Here is a 26755-nt window from a genome sequence, read left to right as displayed (position 1 = left end):
TACAGGCGCCAAGTGGGGGCGCAGGTGCGTTAGCAATAACTGGGTTCTATAGGAGGCGGGGCGCGGTGGCTCACGCCTGTAATCTCAGCACTTGGGGAGGCTGAGGCGGGTGGATCACGAGGTCAGGAGATCGAGATCATCCTGGCCAACATGGTGAAACCCCGCCTCTACTAAAAATACAAAAATTAGCCGGGCTTGATGGCATACACCTGTAATCCCAATTACTCGGGAGGTTGAGGCAGAAGAATCGCTCGAACCCGGGAGGCGGAAGTTGTAGTGAGCCGAGACGGCGCCACTGCACTCAGCCTAGCGACAGAGACTCCGTCTCAAAAAAAAAAGACGCAGAGATAGAGTTTGCCGCCTGAAAGGATACAGGAAGGAGAGGCCAAAAACTTATCCGAATCCTCACTGCTTCCTTACAACTGGCGACCAAGTGGACCAAAACCCTCCAAAAACCTCAGTTGGCTGGGCTACCGGGTCCTTGCTCTCCTTCCTGGGCTTCTGTACCCGGCCGGAACTTTAGTGTTCTGACGCCTTGTTTGGCATCGGAAGGGAAAAGCAGATGGACCTATAAGTGAAAAGTGGCTTCTGGTTGGAAGCCACACTATAGGCTCGGGGAGGTAAGCGGTGGTAGGTCGGCGTTTGACGTGTCCCAGGTGTAGGGAGGCGACAGAGCCCTGGCAGTTGAGGGTTGGGGGGCCTCCCCAGCGCGGCGAACGTCTAGCCTTCGGAGGCCAGGCCGTGAGTGCCGGAGGTAAACGCCAAGGCGGAAGAGTTTTGCCACTCACTACCTCGGTGACCTCGGGTAAATTAGTCTTGGAACGTCGGTTTCCTCGTCTCCATAATTGAAATAATAATAGTTCCTCTCTCAGGATTGTTGTGAGCCGTCAGTGAAACACTTAGAGCAGTTTCTGGCACATGGTAAGCCATGGATAGCTTTACTAATTCGACTCACTTCTAGCTGCGTGGATTATGTTGTCAAAACCCACGTCAACCTCAGGGCAGTATTGTTCAGTTAATAGGTTAGATTTTCTATTTACTGGTAGGAAAAAAAAATGAAACAAAGCATTTATAATTAAAGTTATATCACTAGAGAAATAACACTACGGAGGGTTTGCAAAATATTTTATGAGCTATCATTTGTTTCTAAAATTTCTGTATGTGTAGAGGTAAATCATTTTGTAACTTAAATGTGTAAATCATTTAAGTGCAACCGGCGCGGGGGAATTTAAATATTATCCACAATTGCAGGACCTCAGATCAACTGTTAATTTTTCCTGGTTCCTTTACGTTTATAATACATGTGAAAACATACTGTTTACATGGTTTTGATTTATCAGCAAACCTTATTGATAATGTCGGCTGGGCGGGGTGGCTCACGCCTGTAATCCCAGCACTTTGGGAGGCCAAGGTGGACGGATCACTTGAGGTCAGGAGTTCGAGACCAGCTTGGCCAACATGGTGAAACCCTGTCTCTACTAAAAATACAAAAATTAGCTGGGAGTGGTAGCGCACACCTGTAATTCCAGTGGCTCAGCAAGAGAATTGCTTGAAACCAGGAGGTGGAGGTTACAGTGAGCCGAGATCGCGCAACTGCACTCCAACTTGGGTGACAAAGCTGGACTCTGTCTTAAAAAAAAAAAAAAAAAGCTGGTCGTGGTGGTGGGCACCTGTAATCTCAGCTACTCGGGAGGCAGAGGCAGGAGAAGCACTTGAACCCGGGAGGCAGAGGTTGCAGTGAGCCAAGATCATGCCATTGCACTCCAGCCTGGGTGACAGAGCGAGACTCCATCTCAAAAAAAAAAAAAAAAAAAAAGTCGGGTGCGATGGCTGATGCCTGTAATCCCAGCACTTTGGGAGCCCCACATGGGCGCATCACCTGAGGTCAGGAGTTCGAGACCAGTCTGGCCAACACGGTGAAACCTCATCTCTACTGAAAAAAAAACAAAAAACAAAAACAAAAATTAAAATTAGATGGGCATGGTGGCGCCGGTCTGTAATCCCTGCTACTCTGGAGGCTGAGACAAGAGAATCGCTTGAACCCAGGAGGCGGAGATTGTGGTGAGCCAAGATATCCAGCCTGGTGACAGAGCAAGACTCTGTCTCAAAAAAAAAAAAAAAAAAAAAAAAAAAAAGGATAATGTCATTTTACCTATTGGTGTCTGTATCCTATAGAAAGGAAATATCTACCTGACTTCATAGGATTTGTGTGTGGATGGCATGAGATAATATATATCAGGATGATTTGAAAGTATTGGGAGTGGGCTGGGCGCTATGGCTCACACCTGTAATCCCAGCACTTTGGGAGGCCAAGGCAGGCGGATCACGTGGTCAGGAGATCGAGACCATCCTGGCTAACACAGTGAAACCCCGTCTCTACTAAAAATACAAAAAAGGAAAAAAAAATTAGCCAGGCGTGGTGTTGGGTACCTGTAGTCCCAGCTACCTGGGAGGCTGAGGCAGGAGAATGGCGTGAACCTGGGAGGCGGAGCTTCAGTGAGCTGAGATCGCACCACTGCACTCCAGCCTGGGTTACAGAGTGAGACTCTGTCTCAAAAAAAAAAAAAAAAGTATTGGGAGTAGTACTCATCAGGTGCAGTGGCTCATGCCTGTAATCCCAGGTGCTCCAGAAGCTGAGGCAGGAGGATCACTTGAACCCAGGAGCTGGAGACCAGTCTGAGCAACCTAGCAAGACCTCATCTCTATCTTTTTTTTTTTTTTAGATGGAGTTTTGCTCTTGTGGTCCAGGCTGGAGTGCAATGGCGTGATCTTGGCTCACCACAACCTCCACCCCCTGGGTTCAAGCGATTCTCCTGCTTCAGCCTCCCAAGTAGCTGGGATTACAGGTGCCTGCCACCACACCCAGCTAATTTTTGTATATGTATTTTTTTGAGACGGAGTTTCACTTTTGTTGCCCAGGCTGGAGTGCGATGGCGCAGTCTTGGCTCATTGCAGCCTCTGCCTCCCAGGTTCAAGTGATTTTCCTGCCTCCGCCTTCCGAGTAGGTGGGGTTACAGGTGCCCAGCACCATTCCCAGCTAATTTTTTTTTTTTTTTTTTTGAGGTGAAGTCTTACTCTGTCACCCAGGCTGGAGTGCAGTGGCACGATCTCCGCTCACTGCACCTCTGCCTCCTGGGTTCAAGCAATTCTCATGCCTAGGCCTCCCAAGTAGCTGGGATTACAGGCATGGGCCACCATACCTGGCTAATTGTTTGTATTTTCTGTAGGGGTTTCACCATGTTGGTCAGGCTGGTCTTGAACTCCTGACCTCAGGTGGTCTGCTTGCCTTGGCCTCCCAAAGTGTTGGGATTACAGCCATGAGCCAGCACACTGGGCCAATTTTTGTATTTTTAGTGGAGATGGGGTTTTACCATGCTGGGCAGGCTGGTCTCCAACTCCTGACAAGTCATCTGCCTGCCTCAGATTCCCAGAGTGCTGGGATTACAGGTGTGAGCTGCCATGGTGGGCTACAATTTTTTTTTTTTGAGATGGAGTTTCACTCTTATTGCCTAGGCTGGAGTGCAATGGTGTGATCTCAGCTCACTGCAACCTCTGCCTCCTGGGTACAAGTGATTCTCCTGCCTCAGCCTCCCCAGTAGCTGGGATTACAGGCGCCCTCCACAACGCCCAACTCATTTTTGTATTTTTAGTAGAGATGGGGTTTCATCAAGTTGGCCAGGCTGATCTTGAACTCCTGACCTCAAGTGATCTGCCCACCTTGGACTCCCAAAGTGCTGGGATTATAGGCGTGAGCCACCGCGCCTGGCCAACATTTTTAAAAAAAATTAGCTGGGCATGGTGGTGTGCACCTGTTGTCTCAGCTACCTTGGAGGCTGAGGTGGGAGGATCATTTCAGCCCAGGGCCCAGGAGTTCAGGGATACAATGAGCTATTGATCTTGGCACAGCGTGGCAGCCTGGGTGACAGAGCAAGACCCTGTCTCTCTCTCTCTTTTTTTTTTTCACATGGAATTTTTCTCTTGTTGTCCAGGCTGGAGTGCAGTGGTGCGATCTCAGCTCACTGCAACCTCTGCCTCCTGGGTTCAAGTGATTCTCCTGCCTAAGGCTCCCGAGTAGCTGGGATTACAGGCGTCTGCCACCACGCCTGGATTATTTTTAGTAGAGATGGGGTTTCACCATGTTGTCAAGGCTGGTCTCGAACTCCTGACCTCAGGTGATCCATCCGCCTCGGCCTCCCAAAGTGTAGAGATTACAGGTGTGAGCCACCGCACCCGGCCTGACCCACTCTCTTATGAAAAGACAAAAAAAAAAAATGATCGGGGATGGTGCGTCATTCCTGCAACCCAGCACTTTTGGAAGTTGAGGGGAGAATCACTGGATCCCAGGACTTCAAAACCATCATGGGCAACACAGGGAGATCCATTTCTTTTTCTTTTCTTTTTTTTTTTTTTTGGGACAAAGTCTCACTCTGTTGCCAGGCTGGAGTGTGCAGTGGCACGATCTTGGCTTACTGCAACCTCCTCCTCCCAGGTTCAAGGAATTCTCCTGCCTCAGCCTCCTTAGTAGCTGGGATTACAGGCATGCACCACCACACCCAGCTAATTTTTGTGTTTTTAGTAGAGACGGGGTTTCACCATGTTGGCCAGGATGGTCTTGATCTCTTGACCTCGTATCTACCCGCCTCAGCCTCCCAAAGTGCTGGGATTACAAGTGTGAGCCACTGCGCCTGGACAGGGAGATCCATTTCTACAAAAAATTTAAAAATTAGGTGGGTGTGGTGGTGTGTGCTTGTAATCCCAGCTACTTGGGAGGCTGAGATGGGAGGATCACTTGACTCCAGAAAGTAGAGAGGCTAAAATGAGCTGTGATTGTGCCACTGCACTCCAGCCTGGGCCACAGAGCAAGACCTTGTCTCAAATAATAATGATGATAATAATAATAATAAACAAAAGAAGTTAACACATTTCAAAATACCTGATTTCTGTTGAATTTGAAATTGTGATGCGTTCATTGCTATACTGATAATTCTTCAATGTCTCTTCTGTTACAGGTAGAATTGGGCTATTTGCTGAAGCTTCTTCATAGCCCTTGGTAGCCCAGGAAGAAACTTACATTTTGATTTTTTTGTACCATGGCTTTGTTTCACAAAGTACTGCGTGGTACTTATATTCTCAGAAAATGCTCTAAGCCAACTTCTGCCTTGCATCCATTTTTGGGTATTCGCTTTGCAGACTATTCCAGTAGTCTTCAGAAACCAGTGGCTTCTCCTGGCAAAGCCTCCTCACAGAGGAAGACTGAAGGGGGTTTGCAAGGACATCACCAGAAAGAAGTTGCTTTGGATATAACTTGTCCTGAGGAGAAACCTGATGTTAGTTTCGATAAAGCAATTAGAGATGAAGCAATGGACCATTTTAGGCGTTTGAAGGATGAAATTGTGAATCATTGGAAGGGACCGGGAGGCCGCCCTCTGCAAGAGGCCTTGCTGGAACAAGCCAAGGTTGTCTGGCAGTTCCGGGGGAAAGAAGATTTGGATAAGTGGAGAGTGACTTCTGATAAGACGATTGGAGGCAGAAGTGAAGTGTTTCTGAAAATGGGCAAGAATAACCAAAGTGCACTACTCTATGGAACTCTGAGCTCTGAGGCGCCTCAGGACGGGGAGTCTGCCCGAAGTGGGTACTGTGCAATGATATCCAGGATTCCAAGGGTAGGTGAGGCCCAGGCGGCATCATTTTCTAGTGAACGGGTGAACTTCATTGTAGCATAAACTGTAGAAGATAGCTTTTGTAGGGCTGGGCGTGGTGGCTCACACCTGTAATCCCAGCACTTGGGGAGGCCGAGGCGGGTGGATCACGAGGTCAGGAGATCGAGACCATCCTGGCTAACACAGTGAAACCCCGTCTCTACTAAACATACAAAAAACTAGCCGGGCGTGGTGGCGGGCGCCTATAGTCCCAGCTACTCGGGGGGCTGAGGCAGGAGAATGGTGTGAACCCGGGAGGCGGAGCTTGTAGTGAGCCAAGATCGCGCCACTGCACTCCAGCCTGGGCGACAGAGCGAGACTCCGTCTCAAAAAAAAAAAAGAAGATAGCTTTTGTTTCTATAAATGAAAACACCTGGCATGTTATATTTTGGCGCCTCACCTGTGTTTGGAGATAAGTATTGGCACAAGTGTAAAGTGGAACCACAAGGGGGAAGTGGTTTCTGAGGAGGAGGAGTTACTTGTTTCTGGGCATTGCTTTGGAACCAGCATTGTTATGTTTCAGGAATCCTGAGAGGTTAGACATTTGAAAGATTTTTGGAGAGATTTCATGCATCTCCTCTAACAAAGACCACAGCCTCTGTAATGGCCGGGGGCTTTATAGAGTTGATGTAGGGTCAGCCTGTGGCTTTCTTTTTTTTTTGAAACGGAGTCTTGCTCTGTCACCCAGGCTGGAGTGCAGTGGCGTGATCTTGGCTCACTGCAACTTCTGCCCTCCAGTTTCAAGTGATTCTCCTGCCTCAGCCTCCTGAGTAGCTGGGACTACTGGTGCACGCCACCATGCCTGGCTAATTTTTTGTATTTTTAGTAGAGACAGGGTTTCACCATGTTGGCCAGGCTAGTCTTGAACTCCTGACCTCAGGTGATCCACGCCCCCACCGCTTGGCCTCCCAGAGTGCTGGGATTACAGGTGTGAGCCACTGTGCCTGGCCCAAATATTCATTTTGGAATAATGAAAATAGTAGATAACATTTATTAAGTGTGCCGTGCCAGTCCTTGTGCTAAGCACTTTATATTATCCCATTTATTCCTCACAACAGTCTCCTGAGGTAAGATCATCCCAGGTTTATGGATGAGGAAACAGAGTTGGATAGATTTAGTAACTTGTCCAAAGTTACACGGATAATAAATACTAGTTTATATCTAGACATTGGTGTTCTTGACATCAGAGTACCCTTGAGATTGCTATAACTAAATGCCTTTGGAAATGAACTAAATTCCACTTTTGAAGAGAGAGGCAGTATAGATAGTTGTTAAGCACACAGATTTTGGAGTTAAACAGCATTGGATATACCACTAATTAGCTGAGTGCTTAGTTTGTTTATCTGTAAAACGGGGTAAGATGCTAATAACCTATCATAGCACTGTTGTGAGGATTAAATTATGCATGCAAATTATTTAATGCACATATTCAATGGATGCTAGCCACTGTTGTTAAATATCACTTTTAAAACTTAAGCTCTTTTCTCTATAGTTTTCTGACTTGTGGAAAGGCAGTTGTCATAAAATAGGCCACTCAGAAATCACTGCTCCTTGGTCGGGCGTGGTGGCTCACGCCTGTAATCCCAGCACTTTGGGAGGCCGAGGCGGGTGGATCACCTGAGGTTGGGAGTTCGAGACCAGCCTGACCAACATGGAGAAACCCCGTTTCTACTAAAAATACAAAAAATTAGCTGGGCATGGTGGTGCATGCCTGTAATTCCAGCTACTCGGGAGGCTGCGGCAGAATTACTTGAACTCGGGAGGCAGAGGTTGCGGTAAGCTGAGATCGTGCCATTGCACTCCAGCCTGGGTAACAAGAGCGAAACTTCGTCTCAAAAAAAGAAAAAGAAAAAAAAGTCATTGCTCCATAGGACCGGGTAAAGGAAATACATTCATTTCTATTCAGTGAACACAGGTGAGTGCCTACCCCATGTAAACACTGTCCTGGGCCAGTTGTGTGTTGAACATTACCTTAGAAACATATAACTATGTCAGTATTTTGTGCTAAAATAATAATCACTGGGTTTATCTGCCTTCTTATGGGGCAGAAAGTCAGAAAAATGGTTAGTGAATCCTGTTGATGATGCTGACTTGGTGATGACTCACATTTTGCTGATAGTGGAGAAGGAGGTGCAATTAACTTTCCTTTCAATATCATAGGGTGCTTTTGAGAGGAAGTTGTCTTATGATTGGTCGCAGTTCAATACTCTGTATCTCCGTGTACGTGGGGATGGTCGGCCTTGGATGGTGAATATCAAGGAGGACACAGATTTCCTCCAGAGGACAAATCAGATGTATAGTTACTTCATGTTCACCCGTGGTGGACCCTACTGGCAGGAGGTCAAGGTACAGCATAAGTCTTCATTGTTTATAAAAATGAGGTCTTGGCCCCGCATGGTGGCTCACGCCTATAATAAATTTGGGAGGCCAAGGCAGGTGGATCACCTGAGGTCGGGAGTTCGACATCAGCCTGACCAACATGGAGAAACCCTGTCTCTACTGAAAAAAATACAAAATTAGCTGGGCGTGGTGGCACATGCCTGTAATCCCAGCTACTCGGGAGGCTGAGGCAGGAGAATTGCTTGAACCCAGGAGGCGGAGGTTTCGGTGAGCCGAGATTTTGCCATTGCACTCCAGCCTTGGCAACAAGAGCCAAACTCTGTCTCAAAAAAAAAAAAAACAGTTGGTGTCCTAGACCAGGTGTGGTGGCTCATGTCTATAATCCCAGCACTTTGGGAGGCCAAGGTGGGTGAATCATCTGAGATCAGGAGTTCGAGACCAGCCTGCCTAACATGGCAAAACCCTGTGTCTACTAAAAATACAAAAATTAGAGGCCAGGCGCCATGGCGCACGCCTGTAATCCCAGCACTTTGGGAGGCCGAGATGGGCAGATCACGAGGTCAAGAGATTGAGACCATCCTGGCCAACATGGTGAAACTCTGTCTCTACTAAAAATACAAAAATTAGTTGGGTATGGTGGCGCGTGCCTATAGTCCCAGCAACTCAGAAGGCTGAGGCAGGAGAATTGCTTGAACCTGGGAGGTGGAGGTTGCAGTGAGCCGAGATGGTGCCACTGCACTCCAGCCTAGCAACAGAGCGAGACTCCATCTCAAAAAAAATAAAAATAAAAAAAGGCCGGGCGCGGTGGCTCACGCCTGTAATCCTAGCACTTTTGGAGGCTGAGGCAGGCGGATCACGAGGTCAGGAGATCGAGACCATCCTGGCTAACACGGTGAAACCCCGTCTGTACTAAAAAATACAAAAAACTAGCCAGGCAAGGTGGCAGGCGCCTGTAGTCCTAGCTGCTTGGGAGGCTGAGGCAGGAGAGTGATGTAAACCTGGGAGGCAGAGCTTGCAGTGAGCTGAGATCCGGCCACTGCACTCCAGCCTGGGCGACAGAGCAAGACTCCGTCTCAAAAAAAAAAAAAAAAAAAAAAAAATTAGCCGGGCATGGTGGCGCATGCCTGTAATCCCAGCTAATAGAGGGGCTGAGGCAGGAGGATCGCTTGAACCTGGGAGGTGGAGCTTGCAGTGAGCTGAGTGAGATTGCGCCACTGCACTCCAGCCTGGGCAACAGAGTGAGACTCCGTCTCAAAAAAAAAAAATCTCACAAAGCCCCCATTTTGCTCATGTCGTATACTTGAGGGTCATCCTGAATTCTTCTCCTTCGCCCCACATCCGGTCTATTAGTGAGTCCCGTCACCTCTGCTTGCAAAATACACTCAGCAGCTGACCTTTCTAGCCATCTCTTCTACTCTCGCCCTGGTCCAGGTGATTGGATTATTGCAGCAGCTTCATTATTGATTTCCCTGTTTGTCTTCTTGCCCCACTAAAATCCTGGCTCCACAGCAGCCAGAGTGCTCTTTCTGAAACATAGTTCAGATGACATCATTTACGTGCTTCTGAGCATGTAAATGTACCTCCTAAGCATGTAACCTGTCTGTGTTAGTCTGTTCTTGTGCTGCTACTATGAAGAAATACCTGAGACTGGGTAATTTATAAAGGAAAGCGGTTTAATTGACTCACACAGTTCTGCAGGGTTGGGGAGGCCTTAGGTAACTTACAATCATGGCAGGAGGGGAAGTAAACACATCCTTCTTCACATGATGGCAGGAAAGAGAATGAGCTGAGTGAGGGGGTAAATCCCCTTATAAAACCATCAGATCTTGTGAGAACTCACTATCACGAGGACAGTATCGGGGAAACGACCCCCATGGTTCAGTTAACTTCACCTGGTCCCTCCCTTGACACACGGGGATTATTACAATTCAAGATGAGATTTTGGGTGGGAACACAGCCCAACCATATCAGGACCCTTCAGTGGTTTCCCATCGCAATTCGAATCAAGTCCAGGCCGGGCTAGGTGGTTCATACTTTTAATCCGAGCACTTTGGGAGGCTGAGACGGGCAGATCACTTGAGGTCAGGAGTTTGAGGCCAGCCTGGCCTACATGGTGAAATCTTATGTCTACTAAAAATACAAAAAATTAGCTGCAGGTGGTGGCACACGCCTGGAGTCTCAGCTCCTCAGGAGGCTGAGACAGGAGAATCGCTTGAACCTGAGAGGTGGAAGTTGCAGTGAGTCAAGATCATGCCACTGCACTCCAGCCTGGGCGACAGAGAGAGACTCCATCTCAAAAAAAAAAAAAAAGACTTAAGTCCAAACTCCTGAACATGACCTATGGGCCTACAGTATCGGACCCCCGTCTTCATCTTCCATCTGTCCTCCTCCCTCCCTCCTCCACACCAGCCCCTTTTCTGTCTGTCAGATTCAACAACCTCATTTCCATCTCAGAGCTTTGCACGTAGTGTTGCTCTGCTGTAATGCTCTGCCCCCATGTCTTCACCTGCTTTCTCTTTCCTATCATTCACCTCGTGGCTCAAAAGTTGCCTCAGAGAGGCCTTTCCTGATTCCTGTAAGTAAAATCGGACCCTCTAATCCAGTTACTTTCAACATCACCATCCTATAACTTTCTTCATAGAACTTATCACTCACTAAAATTACTTTGTTCATTCATTCATCTGTTTATTGTCACTCTACTGCCTTCCCTGGAACATAAATTATATAAATTCTTTTTTTTTGAGATGGAGTCTCACTCTTATTGCCCAGGCTGGAGTGCAGTGGCGCGATCTCAGCTCACCTCTGCCTTCCAGGTTCAATAGATCTTTCTGCCTCAGTCTCCCGAGTAGCCGGGACTACAGGCGTGTGCCACAACGCCCACCTAATTTTTGTATTTTTAGTAGAGAGGGGGTTTCATTCACCAAGTTGGCCAGGCTGGTTTCAAACTCCTGACCTCAAGTGATCCACCCGCCTCGGCCTCCCAAGGTTCTGGGATTATAGGCGTGAACCACCATACCTGACCCTAAATTCCGTAAATTCTGTGAGAGCAGAAATCTTGCTTATATTGTTCCTACCAGTTTCCCCTGTACCTAGAGTTTTGTCTTAGTGTCTAGCACAAAATAAGCATTCAATACATAGTACATGTATATGCACTAATATAGATATATAACACAAATTATATATACTTGTATTTAAGTAATATATATATAATGAATTATTATACAAAATAACTACTTCATTATAAAAAAATTTGGCAAATACAGAAAAAATCTTGTACTACCACTATCCAGAGATGAAATACTATTTTTGACGTGTATCTTCCAGACTTTTCTAGTCACGCTTTTCCCTTCCAGTGGTGTTTTATAACATGTATACAGTATTTTCCCTGAACTATTGTTTACCACTTTGTTTTCAAATATATTTCTACATCATTTTTAATGTCTGCATGATATTATATAAGTAGAAAACAATTTTGGCTGGGTCCAGTGGCTCACACCTGTAATCCTAGCACTTTGGGAGGCTGAGGCGGTGGATCATTTGAAGCTAGGAGTCTAAGACAAGCCTGAGCAACATGGCAAAACCCTGTCTCTACAAAAAATACAAAAATTAGCCCAGTGTGGTGGCATGTGCCTTTAGTCCCACCTACTCAGGAGGCTGAGGTGGGAGGATTGCTTGAGCCTGGGAGGTTGAGGCTGTGTGAGCTAAGATCACCCTACTGCATGACTCCAGCCTGGGTGACAGAGTAAGACCCTGTCTCAAAAAAATTTTTCTTAACTTATTCTTCATTATGTACGTGTAGATTTAGATTGTTTTCAGAATTTTCTACTGTCGGAACAAACTCTGAGGTAAACATCCTTAACTATTTTCATAGGCTATATTCCTAGAGATAAAATTACTGGAATAAATATTAATATGTATAATTTATTTTTATTTATGTTCATTAAAATTTGTTTATTTGAGACAGGGTCTCACTTCTGTTGCCCATGCTGGAGTGCAGCATGCGCTCGCTGCAGCCCCAACCTCCCGGCCTCAGGTGATCCTCCCACCTTAGCCTCCTAAATAGCCAGGACTGCAAGGATGCACCAGTATGGCTGGATAAGTTTTCTGATTTTTTAGTAGAGTCTTGGTTTCACCGTGTTGCCCAGGCTGGTCTTGAACTCCTGGGCTCAAGTGATCCTACTGTGTTGGCCTCCCAAAGTGCTGGGATTACAGGCATGCACAACCAGGCCCAGCCATTTTCTTCCTTGGTTAAACTCAAAAAATAAAATTAGCATAATCTGTACCTATGGTTTGTGTTTTTAAAATTTAGGAATATATCCTAGAGAGCTTCTGTATAATTATTTAGGCAGAGTGTGGTGGTTTATGCTTGTAGGCCAAGGTTGGCAGATTACTTGAGCTCAGGAGTTTAAGACCAGCCTGGTAAACATGGTGAAACACCGTCTGTATCAAAAAAAAAAAAAAAAAAAAAAAAAAAAAAAATTAGCCGGGTGTGGTGGTGTGCGCCTATAGTCCCAGCTACTCAGGAGGCTGAGGTGGGAGAATCACTTGAACCTGGGAGGCAGAAGTTGCAGTGAGCCAAGATTGCACCACGCACTCCAGCCTGGGTAACAGAGTGAGACCCTATCTCAAAACAAAAACAAAACAAAACAAAAACAAACAAAGCCAGATATAGTTTTAAAAGATCGTGCTTAATAATAAGTAAATTACATAAAGAAGAACTATGAAAATAAAGTTGATGAATAAAAAGGCACACTTGAAAAGTTCAAGAGTAGAAGGAATAGGACATTTCTTTTTCTTCCCTTTCTAATGTAGGAAGAAAGGGAAACATATTACAATTCTTTTTGCTTTTTTTTTTTTTTTCCTGAGACAGAGTCTAGCTCTGTCGCCCAGGCTGGAGTGCAGTGGCACGATCTTGGCTTACTGCAACTTCTGCCTCCCGGGTTCAGGCAACAAAGTGAGACCCCATTCTCCACAGGGAAAAAAAAAAAAAAGAAAAGCTGTGTTTAGGTACTAGTCTTTTTTCCACAAATGTTACAAATATTTTTTTCATAGTTAACCCTTTATTGTTTGGCCTAAGTTACATCTTTGATCCAAATGGCTAGCCATTTGTCATAACACATATATTAAATAATTTTAGAATAAATGTAAACTCTTGTTTTATCATTACATGTAGATGCCTCAATTGCTTACATTTCAGTTATGAAGTAAATGGTTTCTTCTTTCAGATTCCTTTTTCCAAATTTTTCTTCTCTAATCGAGGAAGAATCCGGGATGTTCAGCATGAGCTTCTGCTTGACAAGGTAATATATTCCTGTATTTTTCACTCAGAACTGTATCATTTTTAATGAATCGAAACTCTGGTGAGACTGAGTTCATTTGAGAAAGCTGGCAGATGAAAATTTCTTCTCAGGGCCACTGCTCTTAAACCTAGCCAGAGGCTGACTCAGACCTCTCCTATGAACTATACCCCCATCCTGAAGGAATTTTAGAATGATCATTTTTAGCATGCGTACATTTTACTTTAGCTATTTTTCCCCTGTCCCCTCCCTCCTAATTTAGCTTTAAAATAAGAGTTTATGAACACTTCAAGGAACCTCCATTAGGCATTCATGTTGTCCTTACTAGTCTTTTTTTTTTTTTTTTTTTGAGACAAGAGTCTTGCTTTGTCACCTAGGCTGGAGTGTAGTGGCATGATCTCGGCTCACCGCAAATTCCACCTCCTTGGTTCGAGCAATTCTCCTGCCTCAGTCTCCCGAGTAGCTGGAATTAACAGGTGCTTGCCACCACACTTGGCTAATTTTTGTATTCTTAGTAGAGACAAGGTTTCACCATGTTGGCCAGGCTGGTCTTAAACTCTTGACCTCATGATCTGCCCACCTTGGCCTCCCAGTGTTGGGGTTACAGGCCTGAGCCACCGCGCCTGGCCGTCCCTCCTAGTCTTAAGTGGCGCTACCTAATGAGGAGAAGGAAGGAAGTTGAATGGGGAAAGAAAAACAGTCTTGTATTTCCTCTTACGGTATGCTATGTGAGAACTAGTATGTATTTCCTAAGGGCTGATAGCATTAAAACCCAGTTATAATCATCACTTGATGGGATTTTAAACTCCTGGAATAATATCAGTACGTCACTGTATGAGATTTTAATCAATTTCTCTGTTTTAAATTTAGATCTCTTCTATAGGATTCACCTTGGCTGATAAAGTGGATGGTCCATTCTTTCTGGAGATAGATTTTATTGGAGTGTTTACTGATCCAGCCCATACAGAAAAATTTGCCTATGAAAATTCTCCAGAGCTTAACCCAAGGCTTTTTAAATAAAGATTATGTGGTAGTTTTGTTTTACTACTCTAAGGGTACTAGCATCTATAATGATGTAGACAAAATAAAATATTTCTTTAATGGCATCCAACCAATGGCTAGTATGTATTCTCTCTCTCTTTTTTTTTTTTTCTTTTGAGATGGAGTCCCACTCTGTTGCCCAGGTTGGCATGCTGGTGTGCAGTAGTGCGATCTTGGCTCACTGCAACCTTCGCTCAGCCTCCCGAGTAGCTGGGATTAGAGGCATGCACCACGACGCCCAGCTAATTTTGTATTTTCAGTAGAGACAGGGTTTCTCCGTGTTGGTCAGGCTGGTCTCGAACTCCTGACCTCAGGTGATCCGCCCGCTTCGGCCTTCCAAAGTGCTGAGATTACAGGCGTGAGCCACTGCGCCCAGCTGGCTAGTATGTATTCTCTAAGACAAGTTGAAATGCTGTTGCTGGCTGGGCACGGTGGCTCATGCCTGTAATCCCAGCACTTTGGGAGGCGGAGGCAGGAGGATCACTTAAGGTCTGGAGTTCAAGACCAGCCTGACCAGCATGGTGAAACCCCGTCTCTACTAAAAATACAAAAGTTAGCCGGGCATGGTGGTGCACGCCTGTCATCCCAGCTACTTGGGAGACTGAGACAGGAGAATTGCTTGAACTGGGAGGTAGAGGTTGCAGTGAGCCGAGATCACGCCACTGCCCTCCAGCTTGTGCCACAGAGTGAGACTCTGTCTCAAAAACAAAAGTCTGTTGCTAAGAGGCACTGGATAAGGGGAACACAGCATGAAACCAGGTTCTCTGGTGTACTTTATCTCATAGAATGCAAGTACTGATGCAAATGTACTATGTAAATAATTTAGTGTTTTTGCTCAGAACAGTTGCTGTTAAGAACATTTCCTACATGAGTAGTTTCCAAAGCAGGAATCTCTGAGATGACCGTTAATGGCCTTCTACCACTCTGTTGCATTTAGATTTCTTCTATTTTCATTTTGTGTTGCTTTTTTGAGATGGAGTTCCGCTCTGTTGCCTAGGCTGTAGTGCAGTGGTGCAGTCTCGGCTCACTGCAACCTCTGCCTCCCAGGTTCAAGCAATTCTCTTGCCTCAGCCTCCCCAGTAGCTGGTATTACAGGCACACACCACCATGTCTGGCTAATTTTTTTGTGTTTTTAGTAAAAATGGGGTTTCACCATGTTGGCCAGGCTAGTCCTGAACCCCTGACCTCAGGTGATCTGCCCAAGGCAATAATTCAGTAAATCACAGAGACTTACTCCTGTGATTTCTTCTAAGACTTTTGTAATTTTAGTTCTAACACTTAGGTCTACGTTTTTTGTTTTTTTTTTTTGAGATGGAGTCTTGCTCTGTGGCCCAAGCTGGAGTGCAGTGGTGTGATCTCAGCTTACTGCAACCTCTGCCTCCCAGTTCAAGCAATTCTCCTGCCTCAGCCACCTGAGTAGCTGCGATTACAGTCATGTGCCGCCATACCTGGCTAATTTTTTTTTTTTTTTTTTTTTTTGGGATGGAGTCTTGCTCTGTCACCAGGCTGGAGTGTAGTGGCATGATCTCGGCTCCCTACAACCTCCACGCCTCCCAGGTTCAAGCGATTCTCTGCCTCAGCCTCCTGAGTAGCTGAGATTACAGTTGCCCACCACCACGCCCAGCTAATTTTTGTATTTTTAGTAGAGACAGGGTTTCACCATTTTGGCCAGGCTAGTCTTGAACTCCTGATCTCGTGATCCACCCACCTCAGCCTCCCAAAGTGCTGGGATTACAGGTGTGAGCCACCGCAGCCAGTCCCTCTTTTATCACATTTTTTTTTTTTTTTTTTTTTGAGACGGAGTCTCGCTCTGTCATCCAGGCTTGAGTGCTGTGGCATGATCTCAGCTCACTGCAAGCTCCGCATCCCAGGTTCACACCATTCTCCTACCTCAGCCTCCCGAGTAGCTGGGACTACAGGCGCCCGCCACTGCGCCCGGCTAATTTTGTTTTTGCATTTTTAGTAGAGATGGGGTTTCACCATGTTAGCCAGGATGGTCTCGATCTCCTGACCTCGTGATCCGCCCACGTTGGCCTCCCAAAGTGCTGGGATAACAGGCATGAGCCACTGTGCCTGGCCTATTATTTTTTTTTAAGAAATAGGATCTTGCTATGTTGCTCGGGTTGAAGTGCAAGGGCTAGTCACAGGAGTGCTTATAATGCACCACAGGCTTTGATCTCCTGGGCTAAAGTGATCCTCCCACGTCAGTCTCTCAAGTATCTGAGACTACAGGAATGTACGCTACTGTGCTCAGCCCTATGATCAATTTTAAGTTAACTTTTGTGTAAGGTATAAAGGTCCAAATTCATTTTTTGCATCTGAGTATTCAGTTGTCTCTTTTTTTTTTTTTTTTATTAGTCATTGCTAGTATATGGAAACGGGGGCCAGGGTCAGTGGTTCACACTAATCCCAGCACTTTGGGAGACTGACGTGGGAGGATCACTTGCCCAGGAGTTTGAGACCAGCCTGGACAACATAGTGAGACCCTGTCTCTAAAAAAATATATAAAAAAATAAAAAAAATGAGCCAGGTGTGGTAGCACACATCTGTAGACTCAGCTACTTGGGAGGCTACGGTAGGAAGATCCTTGAGCCCATGAGGTCAAGGTTATAGTGAGCTATGATCTTACCACTGCGTTCCAGCCTGGGTGACAGACCAACACTGTGTCTCTTAAAAAAATCATAATTAGGCTGGGTGTGGTGGCTCACAGCTGTAATCCCCAGCACTTTGGAAGGCTGAGGCTGTTGCATCACGAGGTCAAGAGATAGAGAGTATCGCTTGAACTTGGAGAGAGGTGGAGGTTGCAGTGAGCCAAGATCACACCACTGCACTCCAGGCTGGGTGATGGAGATTAAAGACAAAAATATAATTGTTGGTTCTTGATGTTTTTTTCTTCTTTCAAGATGGAGCCTCACCCCGTTGCAGTGGCCAGAGTGCAGTGGTGTGATCTTGGCTCACTGCAACCTTCACCTCCCGGGTTGAAGTGATTCTCCTGCCTCAGTCTCCTGAGTAGATGGGATTATAGGCGCCCACCTCCACGCCTGGCTAATTTTTGTATTTTTAGCAGAGATGTGGTTTCACCATGTTGGCCAGGCTGGTCTCCAACTCCTGACTTCAAGTGATCTGCCTGCCTTGGCCTCCCAAAGTGCTGGGATTACAGGTATGAGCCACTGTATCTGGCCAGAATTGTTGGGTATTGATCTTGTACGTTGCAACCTTACTGAATTTATTAGTTCTAGGAGCTTTTTAGTGAAGTCCTTAGGATTTTCTCTATGTAAGATCCTGGTGGTTTTTTCTTTTTTCAGTTAGGGTCTCACTACCTAATGGCATGGCTAGATTACACAGTAGACATACTGTTAACTTTTCAAAGAAACTAGCAAACTGTTTTCCAAAGTGGTTGTGACATTTTACATTTCCATCAGATGTGTATTTGACCCTAAAGTTTAAAAATTGATCTGATCTCTTCCCCTTGATAGGAAAATCTGAATGTTTCCAGTACTTAGGAGTGTGCCATGTCCTAAAGCCTCATATATACAACAGCATTTAATAAAACCTGAGAGGTACTCTGGGAATATAAAGGGAGCATACCACCGTTTCTTTTTTGAGTGGAAGCAGTGGTTAGGAAAGGGCATACAAAGGGTATAAACTCTTGTTAAGCCTAGCTGCTCACCTAAATCTTGGAAGACTTATGTTTACAAAGAATGAATCTACCACAAAGAGAAAAAATTTTATTAATGACAATCTTGAGCAGTATAAAACTCAGAAGCTCCACTGAGGTGAAGGAAACATGGACATGATACTAAGCAAAGCCTCGTCTTTTCCATAAAATGAATAAGTACATTTGGTGGAGTTTGAGACCAGCCTGGGCAACATAGTGAGACCCTGTCTCTAAAAGCATTAAAGCATTAATCCTCACATTTCGATAGGACTATGTAGCTTTCAAGTAAGCAATGTTAGAATGAGTTGTAGAGTTTTATTTATGCAAATATAGTGAGTGACAGATGGCAATTACATGAGGCTATTTGAACAAAGATGCACAAGCCTAAACAATTTCACCTAGGTAAAATATTGATGTCATAACCAAATCATGGCCCCGTTTCATAAAGGTTACTATATTCTACAGAGACTGAAGAGGTGGCCTTTCTATCCCAGCTTACCCTATTCTTGTTATTGTTTAAATTCTCCTGAAGCTTGTATAACTAGCTGCCATTAGATAAATGCTATTGGCTAGCAGAAGACTGCGGTTCTGTTAATATTAGAACCAGCAGGGGGAACTTGACATTGAAAATCTAGGAACAGAATTTTAGGATGTATCTCATTAGAAACCTGAATTGTATAGGGACTTAAGTAAAAACCATCCCAAAGAATGTGAGCTTTAAGGTGATGTCTTTTCAGAGATCGTAGCACATGAAGAACCCACGGACACTACATACATGGACACTACATAGAATATGAACAGTTAGCAGAAAAAGATCTCGTGACTAAAGTGGGGAAGACATCCAAAAAAAAAAAAAATTTACAAAAGGAAAAAAGTTCAGAATACAGGAATATTTACAAGATCTTAAAAAATTATTAATCTTCAGCCAAAATGAGGCCCCTTCGCATTCCCAAAACCTTTGCTTTCTTCTCCTTTCGTTCTTGCTCGCGTTTCTTCCGTTGCTCTTCCCTGAGGGGGACAGGTCACAGGTCACAGGTTAAGCTCTAGGGAGGCTCCACAACAGACACTTTAGAGCAACTATTGTTGGACTAACACCCAAACTTTCAAGCAATGACATCCAGCATACTTGTGTAAAACAGAGGGCACTGTGCTCCGCCTAGTGTTTCTAACACCTGTTTGTCATTGTTGTGTTAAAGGGCTAGAAACTGGTATTTTCCTTTTGCTAACTCAGCACTCTAAAATCATGCATGGAGGCTGGGCACATTGGCTCATGCCTGTAATCCCAGCACGTTAGGAGGCCAAGGCAGGCGGATCACTTGAGGTCAGGAGTTTGAGACCAGCCTGGCCAAAATGGTGAAACCCTGTCTCTACTAAAAATACAAAAGAGTTAGCCAAGTGTGGTTGTGCATGTCTATAATCCCAGCTACTGGGAGGCTGAGGCAGGAGAATCGCTTGAACCCAGGAGGTGGAGGTTGCAGTGAGCTGAGATCATGCCACTGCACTCCAGCATGGGCGACGGAGCAAGACTCTGTCTCAAAACAAACAAACAAACAAAAATAAATAAAATAAAAAATAACATCGTACATGGAATTGGAATCAGAAGATACCTTGGTGATTGAATCCTACTCTTATTATTTTACAATTTGCTTTAGGCCAGATGCAGTGGCTCACACCTATAATCCCAGCATTTTGGGAGGCCAAAGTGGGAGGATTCCCTGTGCCCAGGAGTTCAAGGCAAAAGTAAGCTATCATCATGCCATTGCACTCCAGTCTGGGCGACAAAAAGTAAGAACCTATCTCTAAGAAAAAAAAAATTTTAAATGAGAAATGTCTACACCTAGAAATCAAAGGCGTGGTGGCTCACACCTGTAATCCCAGCACTTTGGGAGGCCAAGGTGGGTGGATCACCTGAGGTCAGGAGTTTGAGACCAGCCTAGCCAAGATGGTGAAACCCCGTCTCTACTAAAAATACAAAAATTAGCTGCACGCAGGGGTGGGCACCTGTAATCCCAGCTATTTGGGAGGCTGAGGCAGGAGAATCACTTGAACCCGGGATGGAGAGGGTGCAGTGAGCCAAGATTGCACCACCACACTCTAGCCTAGGCAACAGAGCGAGACTCCGTCTCAAAACAAACAAACAAACAAACAAAAAAAACCAAGACAATATAATCTTGGGCTTTTTTGTGTGTTTTTTTTCTTTCTTTCTCTTTTTTTTGGTTTGTCTAATCCTCTGAAAGAAAAGCATAATGGCTAACTCAGTAGACCCTGATTCTAGTTCTATTCCTTTCACTAAACTATGTGATTTTGAGTTTGACCTTTGACTTCTCTTTTTTTTTTTTTTTTGAGACGGAGTTTTGCTCTTGTTGCCTGGGCTGTAGTGCAATGGCGCAATCTCGGCTCACCACAACTTCCGCCTCCCGGGTTCAAGCGATTCTCCTGCCTCAGCCTCTAGAGTAGCTGGGATTACAGGCATGCGCCACCACGCCTGGCTAATTTTGTATTTTTAGTAGAGATGGGGTTTCTCCATGTCTTGAACTCCTGACATCGTAATCCACCCGCCTTGGCCTCCCAAAGTACTGGGATTACAGGCGTGAGCCACCTCACTCAGCCAACTTAATAACAGTGAGCAAAGGCCTTGGCGCAGTCATGTATAGCCATGAGTCAAATGATAGGTAACCCTGTGTCACGAGGGTCCAAGCAGGGAATCTGGGCCCAACCATGACTTGCTACAACCCAGGATGAGCTCTGGCTTTAACTTAGTTTTCATGCTGAAGGAAGCCTCTAAGGACCGTCCTGGGTTCACCTCTTTATAGGGCCTTGATGCCTTGTAAGCCTGGCTTCCTTAGGAGTGAGGAATTGATGTCTATCTGGACACGTAGGTGCCCTGGACTGCTGGGCATTGGTATCAGGAGAGATACCGACATGTCCTGTGTTGAGGCAGATGAGTCATGCAAGAGCAGTGCTCTGAATCTGGGTCTTCTTCTGAATCACCTGCAGAGCTTTAGAAACAATGCAGGTGCTTGGGCCTCACCCCAAACCTGCTGATTTGGAGTCCATTATACTGGAACATGTACTCAGAAAGTTCTATATATGATACTACTACTTTTCTTTTCTTTTTTTTTTTTTTTGAGATGGAGTCTCACTCTGTTGCCCAGGCTGGAGTGCAGTGGCACGATCTCGGCTCACTGCAAGCTCTGCCTCCCGGGTTCCTGCCTCAGCCTCCCGAATAGCTGGGACCACAGGTGCCCGCCACCACGCCTGGCTAATTTTTTTTTTTCATTTTTGTATTTTTAGTAGAGACAGGGTTCACCGTGTTAGCCAGGATGGTCTCGATCTCCTGATCTCATGATCCGCCTGCCTCAGCCTCCCAAAGTGCTGGGATTACAAGTGTGAGCCACCACGCCTGGCCCATGATACCACTTCTAACCTCCCCTTAAAACACCACTATTACTGAGTCTCTATCCCTCAGAGGTGCTGCTTTTGAAATTAAAATAATTATAAAGCTGGATAATTATGTACTTACTTTGTCTGGAGATGGGGTTGTTTGTAAGTTTTCTTGTAGAAGTTAATTCTGTTGACATGTTGATTTAGATAATTATTTTCTTTAGATTGCCCCCATGGTTTTAGCTTTCCTAGTTTAGGACAGAGACAAAGAGTTTTAAGAAGATTGTTTGATTTATATTCCCAACTTCATTCCCTTCATCTGTGGTTACCTGCTATTGACAATTATACTTTTTTCTTTGAGACAGAATCTCACTCTGTTGCTCAGGTTGGAGTGCAGTGGTGTGATCTGATCTTAGCTCACAGCAACCTCCGCCTCCTGGGCTCAAGTGATCCTCCCAACTCAGACTTATGAGTAGCTGGGACTACAGGCACACGCCACCATGCCCAGGTAATTTTGGTATTTTTTAGTAGAGACGAGGTTTCGTCATGTTGCCCATGCTGGTCTTGAGCTCCTGTTCTCAAGCAATCTGCCTGCCTTGGCCTCCTAAAGTGCTGGGATTACAGGCGTGAGCCACTGTGTCCAACCAATTTGCAATTTTACAAAAAAGAACTGGAACCGAATTTCTGGAAGTTTACGTGTTGCTTTTTTTTGGTTTTGTTTTGTGTTTGTTTTTTTTTTTGAGACGGAGTCTTGCTTTGTCACCCAGGCTGGGGTGCAGTGGCCGGATCTCAGCTCACTGCAAGCTCCGCCTCCCGGGTTTACGCCATTCTCCTGCCTCAGCCTCCCTAGTAGCTGGGACTACAGGCGCCTGCCACCTCGCCCGGCTAGTTTTTTGTATTTTTTAGTAGAGACGGGGTTTCACTGTGTTAGCCAGTATAGTCTCGCTCTCCTGACCTCGTGATCCGCCCGTCTCGGCCTCCCAAAGTGCTGGGATTATAGGCTTGAGCCACCGCGCCCGGCCTGTTTTGTTTTTTAAATTTTTTTTTTTTTTTTTTGAGACAGAGTCTCGCTCTGTCGCCCAGGCTGGAGTGCAGTGGCGCGATCTGGGCTCACTGCAAGCTCCACCTCCTGGGTTCACGTCATTCTCCTGCCTCAGCCTCCCGAGTAGCTGGGACTACAGGCGCCCGCCACCTCGCCTGGCTAGTTTTTTGTATTTTTTTTTTTTTTTTAAGCAGAGACGGGGTTTCACCATGTTAGCCAGGATGGTCTCGATCTCCTGACCTCGTGATCCACCCGCCTTGGCCTCCCAAAGTGCTGAGATTACAGGCGTGAGCCACCGCGCCCAGCCTTTTTTTAAAAAAATTTTTTAGACGGAGTCTTGCTGTGTTGCCCAGGCTGGAGTGTACTGGCACGATCTCGGCTCACTGCAACCTCTGCCTCTGGGGTTCGTGCAATTCTCCTACCTCAGCCTCCCGAGTAGCTGGGACTACAGGCACGCACCACCATGCCCAGCTAATTATTGTATTTTTAGTAGTCGAGACGGGCTTCAGTGGCTCTCTATAGGCACAGTCATAGCGTACACTGCAGCCTTGAACTCCTGGCTGCAAGTGATCTTCCCAGTTCAGCCTTCCCTATAGCTGGGAGTACAGGCATACATACTACTACACATGGCTCTATGTCCTGCTTTTCTTTTTTTATTGAGATAGGGTTTCACTCTGTTGCCCAGGCTGGAAAGCAGTGGTACAGTCATGGCTTACTGCAGCCCAAACCTCCCTGGCTCAAGCAATCCTCACATCCCAGCTTCCTGAGTAGCTAGGATCACAGGCACGTGTCACCATGTCCAGCTAATTTTTAAATTTTTTGGTAGCAATAGGGTCTTGCTAAGTTGTCCAGGCTGCTCTTGAACTCCCAGGCTCAAGTCATCCTCTTGCCTGTGCCTCCCAAAGTGCTGGGATTACAGCCATGAGCCACTGCACCCTGCTGAATCAAGTAATTATTAATTGTTTAACGAAAAGTCTTTTAAATCACGGTCTATGTGGAAGCAGAGGCAGGGGAAAGGAATTCTAGGTAGTCATGTATGGCTTCCACTGGGTCACTAGCGTTTTTTTTTTCCACAACTTTAGATGCAGAGTTGTTTTTCTTTTCTTTCTTTTTTTTTTTTTTGAGGTGGAGTCTTGCTCTGTACCCCAGGCTGGAGTGCAGTGGTGTGATCTTGGCTCACTGCAAGCTCCACCTCCCGGGTTCACGCCATTCTCCTTCCTCAGCCTCCCGAGTAGCTGGGACTGCAGGCGCCTGCCACCATGCCCGGCTAATTTTATTTTTGTATTTTTAGTAGAGATGGGGTTTCACCATGTTAGACAGGATGGTCTCGATCTCCTGACCTCGTGATTCACCCGCCTTGGCCTCCCAAGGTGCTGGGATTACAGGTGTGAGCCACCACACCCGGCCTGTTTTTGTTTTCTTGAGGCATGGTCTCACTGTGACACCCAGGCTGGAGTGCAGTGGTGCAATCTCGGCTCACTGCAACCTCTGCCTCCTAGGTTCAAGCAATTCTCCTGCTTCAGCCTCCCAAGTAGCTGGGATTACATGTGCCACCACCATGCCAGGCTAATTTTCTTTTTTTTTTTCAGTAGAGACAGGGTTTCACCATGTTGGCCAGGTTGATCTCAAACTCCTAAACTAAAGTGATCTGCCCACCTCAGCCTCCCGAAATGCTGGGATTACAGGCGAGAGCCACTGTACCCAGCTGCAGAATTTGTTCATTCTTAAGTTGTCATTTTTTATTTTTATTTTTAGATGGAGTTTCGCTCTTGTTACCCAGGCTGGAGTGCAATGGCGCGGTCTCGGCTCACTGCAACCTCCGCCTAACAGGTTCAAGCAATTCTCCTGTCTCAGCCTCCCAAGCAGCTGGGATTACAGGTGCCCGCCACCACGCCTGGCTAATTTTTGTATTTTTAGTAGGCATGAGCCACCGCATCCCACAAATCTTAAGCATTTTATAGGCCCTGTAGCTTAAAACACTCCCACGTACCTTTGTGTGGTTCATAGTTGAGGGGACGAGACAAACTTGCTTTAAGATCAAACACTGGTTTCTTATTGGAGACTGGAGTCTGCGTTGCCTCAGTTGTCAACTTGAATGGGGTAATAACTAAAAACACACCAAAGAAACCCAAAAGCTTAATTAGAAACAAAGACCTGTTAAAGCATTTATCAAAGTCTTACTTCTCAATCTTAAAAATACATGTTATAGGCTGGGCATGGGGCTCACGCCTGTAATCCCAGCACTTTGGGAGGCTGAGGTGGGCAGATCACAAGGTCAGGAGATTGAGACCATTCTGACCAACATGGTGAAACCCTGTCTCTACTAAAATACAAAAAATTATCTGGGAGTGCGGTGGCTCACGCCTGTAATCTCAGCACTTTGGGAGGCCGAGTCAGGTGGATCACCTGAGGTCAGGAGTTCAAGACCAGCCTGACCAACATGGAGAAACCCCGTCTATACTAAAAGTACAAAATTAGCTGGCGTGGTGGCGCATGCCTGTAATCCTAGCTACTCGGGAGGCTGAGGCAGGAGAATCGCTTGAACCCACAAAGTGGAGGTTGAAGTGAGCTGAGATTGTACCATTGCACTCCAGCTTGGGCAACAAGAGTGAAACTCAGTTTCAAAAAAAAAAAAAAAACTTAGCTGGGTGTGGTGGTGCATGCCTGTAGTCCCAGCTACTCGGCTGAGGCAGGGGAATCGCTTGAACTCGGGAGGCAGAGGTTGCAGTGAGCCGACATCGTGCCACTGCACTCCAGCCTGGCGACAGAGCAAGGCTCCATCTCAGAGAAAAAAAAAAAAAAAATTAGTCAGGTGTGGTGGCACATGCCTGTAATCCCAGCTACTTGGGAGGCTGAGGTAGGAGAATCACTCGAACCCGGGAGGTGGAGCTTGCAGTGAGCTGAGACTGTGCCATTGCACTCCAGTCTGGGCGACAGGGCAAGACTCCATCTCACAAAAAAAAAAAAAAAAAAAAAAAAAAAAAAAAAAAAAAAAAAAAAAGGCCGGGTGCAGTGGCTCAACCCTGTAATCCCAGCACTTTGGGAGGCTGAGGCAGGTGGATCATGAGGTCAGGAGATCGAGACCATCCTGGCCAACATAGTGAAACTCTGTCTCTACTAAAATACAAAAATTAGCCAGGTGTGGTGGCACGTGCCTATAATCCTAGCTACTCAGGAGGTTGAGGCAGGAGAATCCCTTGAACCAGGAAGTTGGAGGTTGCAGCAAGCTGAGATCACACCACAGCACTCCAGCCTGGCAACAGAGTAAGACTCTGTCTCAAAAAAAAAAAAAAAAAAAAAAAAAAAGTTATAGCTTGAATGTTTGTATCTCCTGCAACCCCAAATTCATATTGAAATCCTGACCGTCAATACGACTGGTGTAAGGAAGTAGGGCTTTGGGAGGTAAATAGGTCATGAATGGGATTCAGGTACCCATAGAATTTTCTCTAGCTCTCTTTCTGCCACATAAGCATACAACGAGGAGTTGGTAGTCTGCTGCCTGGAAGAGAGCCCTCACCAGAACCATGCTAGTGCCCTGATCTGCCCTCATCCAGCCTCCAGAACTACGAGAGAGAAATTCCTGCTGTTTATAAGACACAGTCTTCGGTGCTTTGTTATATAATAGCAGCCCCAAAGGACTAAGACAATCTACATGAATAGATTGTCTGAAATAGATGAAAGAGTCTGAAATAAGGGTTAAAATGGAGAAAAGAGAAGAAAACAATAATTGAGGAAAGCTAAGCATTGAGATTAGTTTCCTTTGCTACGTAGCTTTGTAAATGTTCTGAATATCATGACATTTCCTAAGATCAGATGGGAGTTTAGAATTCTGTTGAAAGAAAGAACGGTAACTTTTCAGCTTATTTCTCTGATAAGTCCCATAAAAATTACATATTATTAATAGTATTATCATTAACATAAGTAAACATAAAAAGAACCTAATCACATAGTTGAGAAGATTCATGGCCTGTTGGCTCACACCTGTAATCTCAGCACTTTGGAAGGCTGAGGCAGGATTGTTTAAAGTCAGGAATATTATTAATAGGGGCTCTTTTCACTTCAGAATTTTAATTTTTGGCTGGGCGCGGTGGCTCACGCCTGTAATCCTAGCACTTTGGGAGGCGGAGGCAGGCAGATCACGAGGTCAGGAGTTCGAGACCAACCTGGCCAATACGGTGACACCCTATCTTTACCAAAAATACAAAAATTAGCCAGGCGTGGTGGCAGGCACCTGTAGTCCCAGCTACTCGGGGGACTGAGGCAGAAGAATTGCTTGAACCCAAGAGGCGGAGGT

The 26755-nt window shown here is 45.7% G+C and overlaps 2 protein-coding genes across 10 annotated transcripts in view; one reads left to right on the top strand and one right to left on the bottom strand.

The window, feature by feature from the left end:
- The first annotated feature begins 500 nt into the window (after positions 1 to 500).
- On the top strand, positions 501 to 14447 carry NDUFAF1 (NADH:ubiquinone oxidoreductase complex assembly factor 1). 4 transcript variants are annotated; one of them, XM_008016957.3, is made up of 5 exons: positions 503 to 620; positions 5010 to 5663; positions 7860 to 8045; positions 13265 to 13339; positions 14207 to 14447. In XM_008016957.3, the coding sequence occupies exons 2-5, from the start codon at positions 5091 to 5093 to the stop codon at positions 14354 to 14356; spliced, it is 984 nt and encodes a 327-aa protein (XP_008015148.3). In that variant the 5' UTR covers positions 503 to 620; positions 5010 to 5090; the 3' UTR covers positions 14357 to 14447. The 4 variants fall into 4 exon arrangements, with proteins under 4 accessions (XP_037865780.2, XP_008015148.3, XP_008015147.3 ...); XM_008016956.3 differs by having other exon boundaries at positions 516 to 805; XM_008016954.3 differs by having other exon boundaries at positions 516 to 921.
- Positions 14448 to 18088: 3641 nt separating this feature from the next.
- The window catches only part of NUSAP1 (nucleolar and spindle associated protein 1), a 45727-nt gene continuing 37060 nt past the window's right edge, over positions 18089 to 26755 (bottom strand). For 4 of the 6 annotated variants that reach the window (XM_008016949.3, XM_008016950.3, XM_008016947.3 and 1 more), the window contains exons 9-11: positions 24452 to 24568; positions 21559 to 21667; positions 18089 to 19043 (exon numbers count right to left, since the gene is read on the bottom strand). In XM_008016949.3, the coding sequence (XP_008015140.1) occupies positions 18950 to 19043; positions 21559 to 21667; positions 24452 to 24568 (320 nt within the window). In that variant the 3' untranslated portion in view covers positions 18089 to 18949. The remainder of the gene's footprint in view (positions 19044 to 21558; positions 21668 to 24451; positions 24569 to 26755) is intronic. The other 2 variants (XM_008016951.3, XM_038009848.2) reach the window with 1 other exon arrangement.

The sequence above is a fragment of the Chlorocebus sabaeus genome, chromosome 26, assembly GCF_047675955.1.
Source record: "Chlorocebus sabaeus isolate Y175 chromosome 26, mChlSab1.0.hap1, whole genome shotgun sequence".
Taxonomy (NCBI): domain Eukaryota; kingdom Metazoa; phylum Chordata; class Mammalia; order Primates; family Cercopithecidae; genus Chlorocebus; species Chlorocebus sabaeus.
Note: the sequence above shows the minus strand (reverse complement) of the source record. Positions and strands in the feature narration are given on the sequence as shown.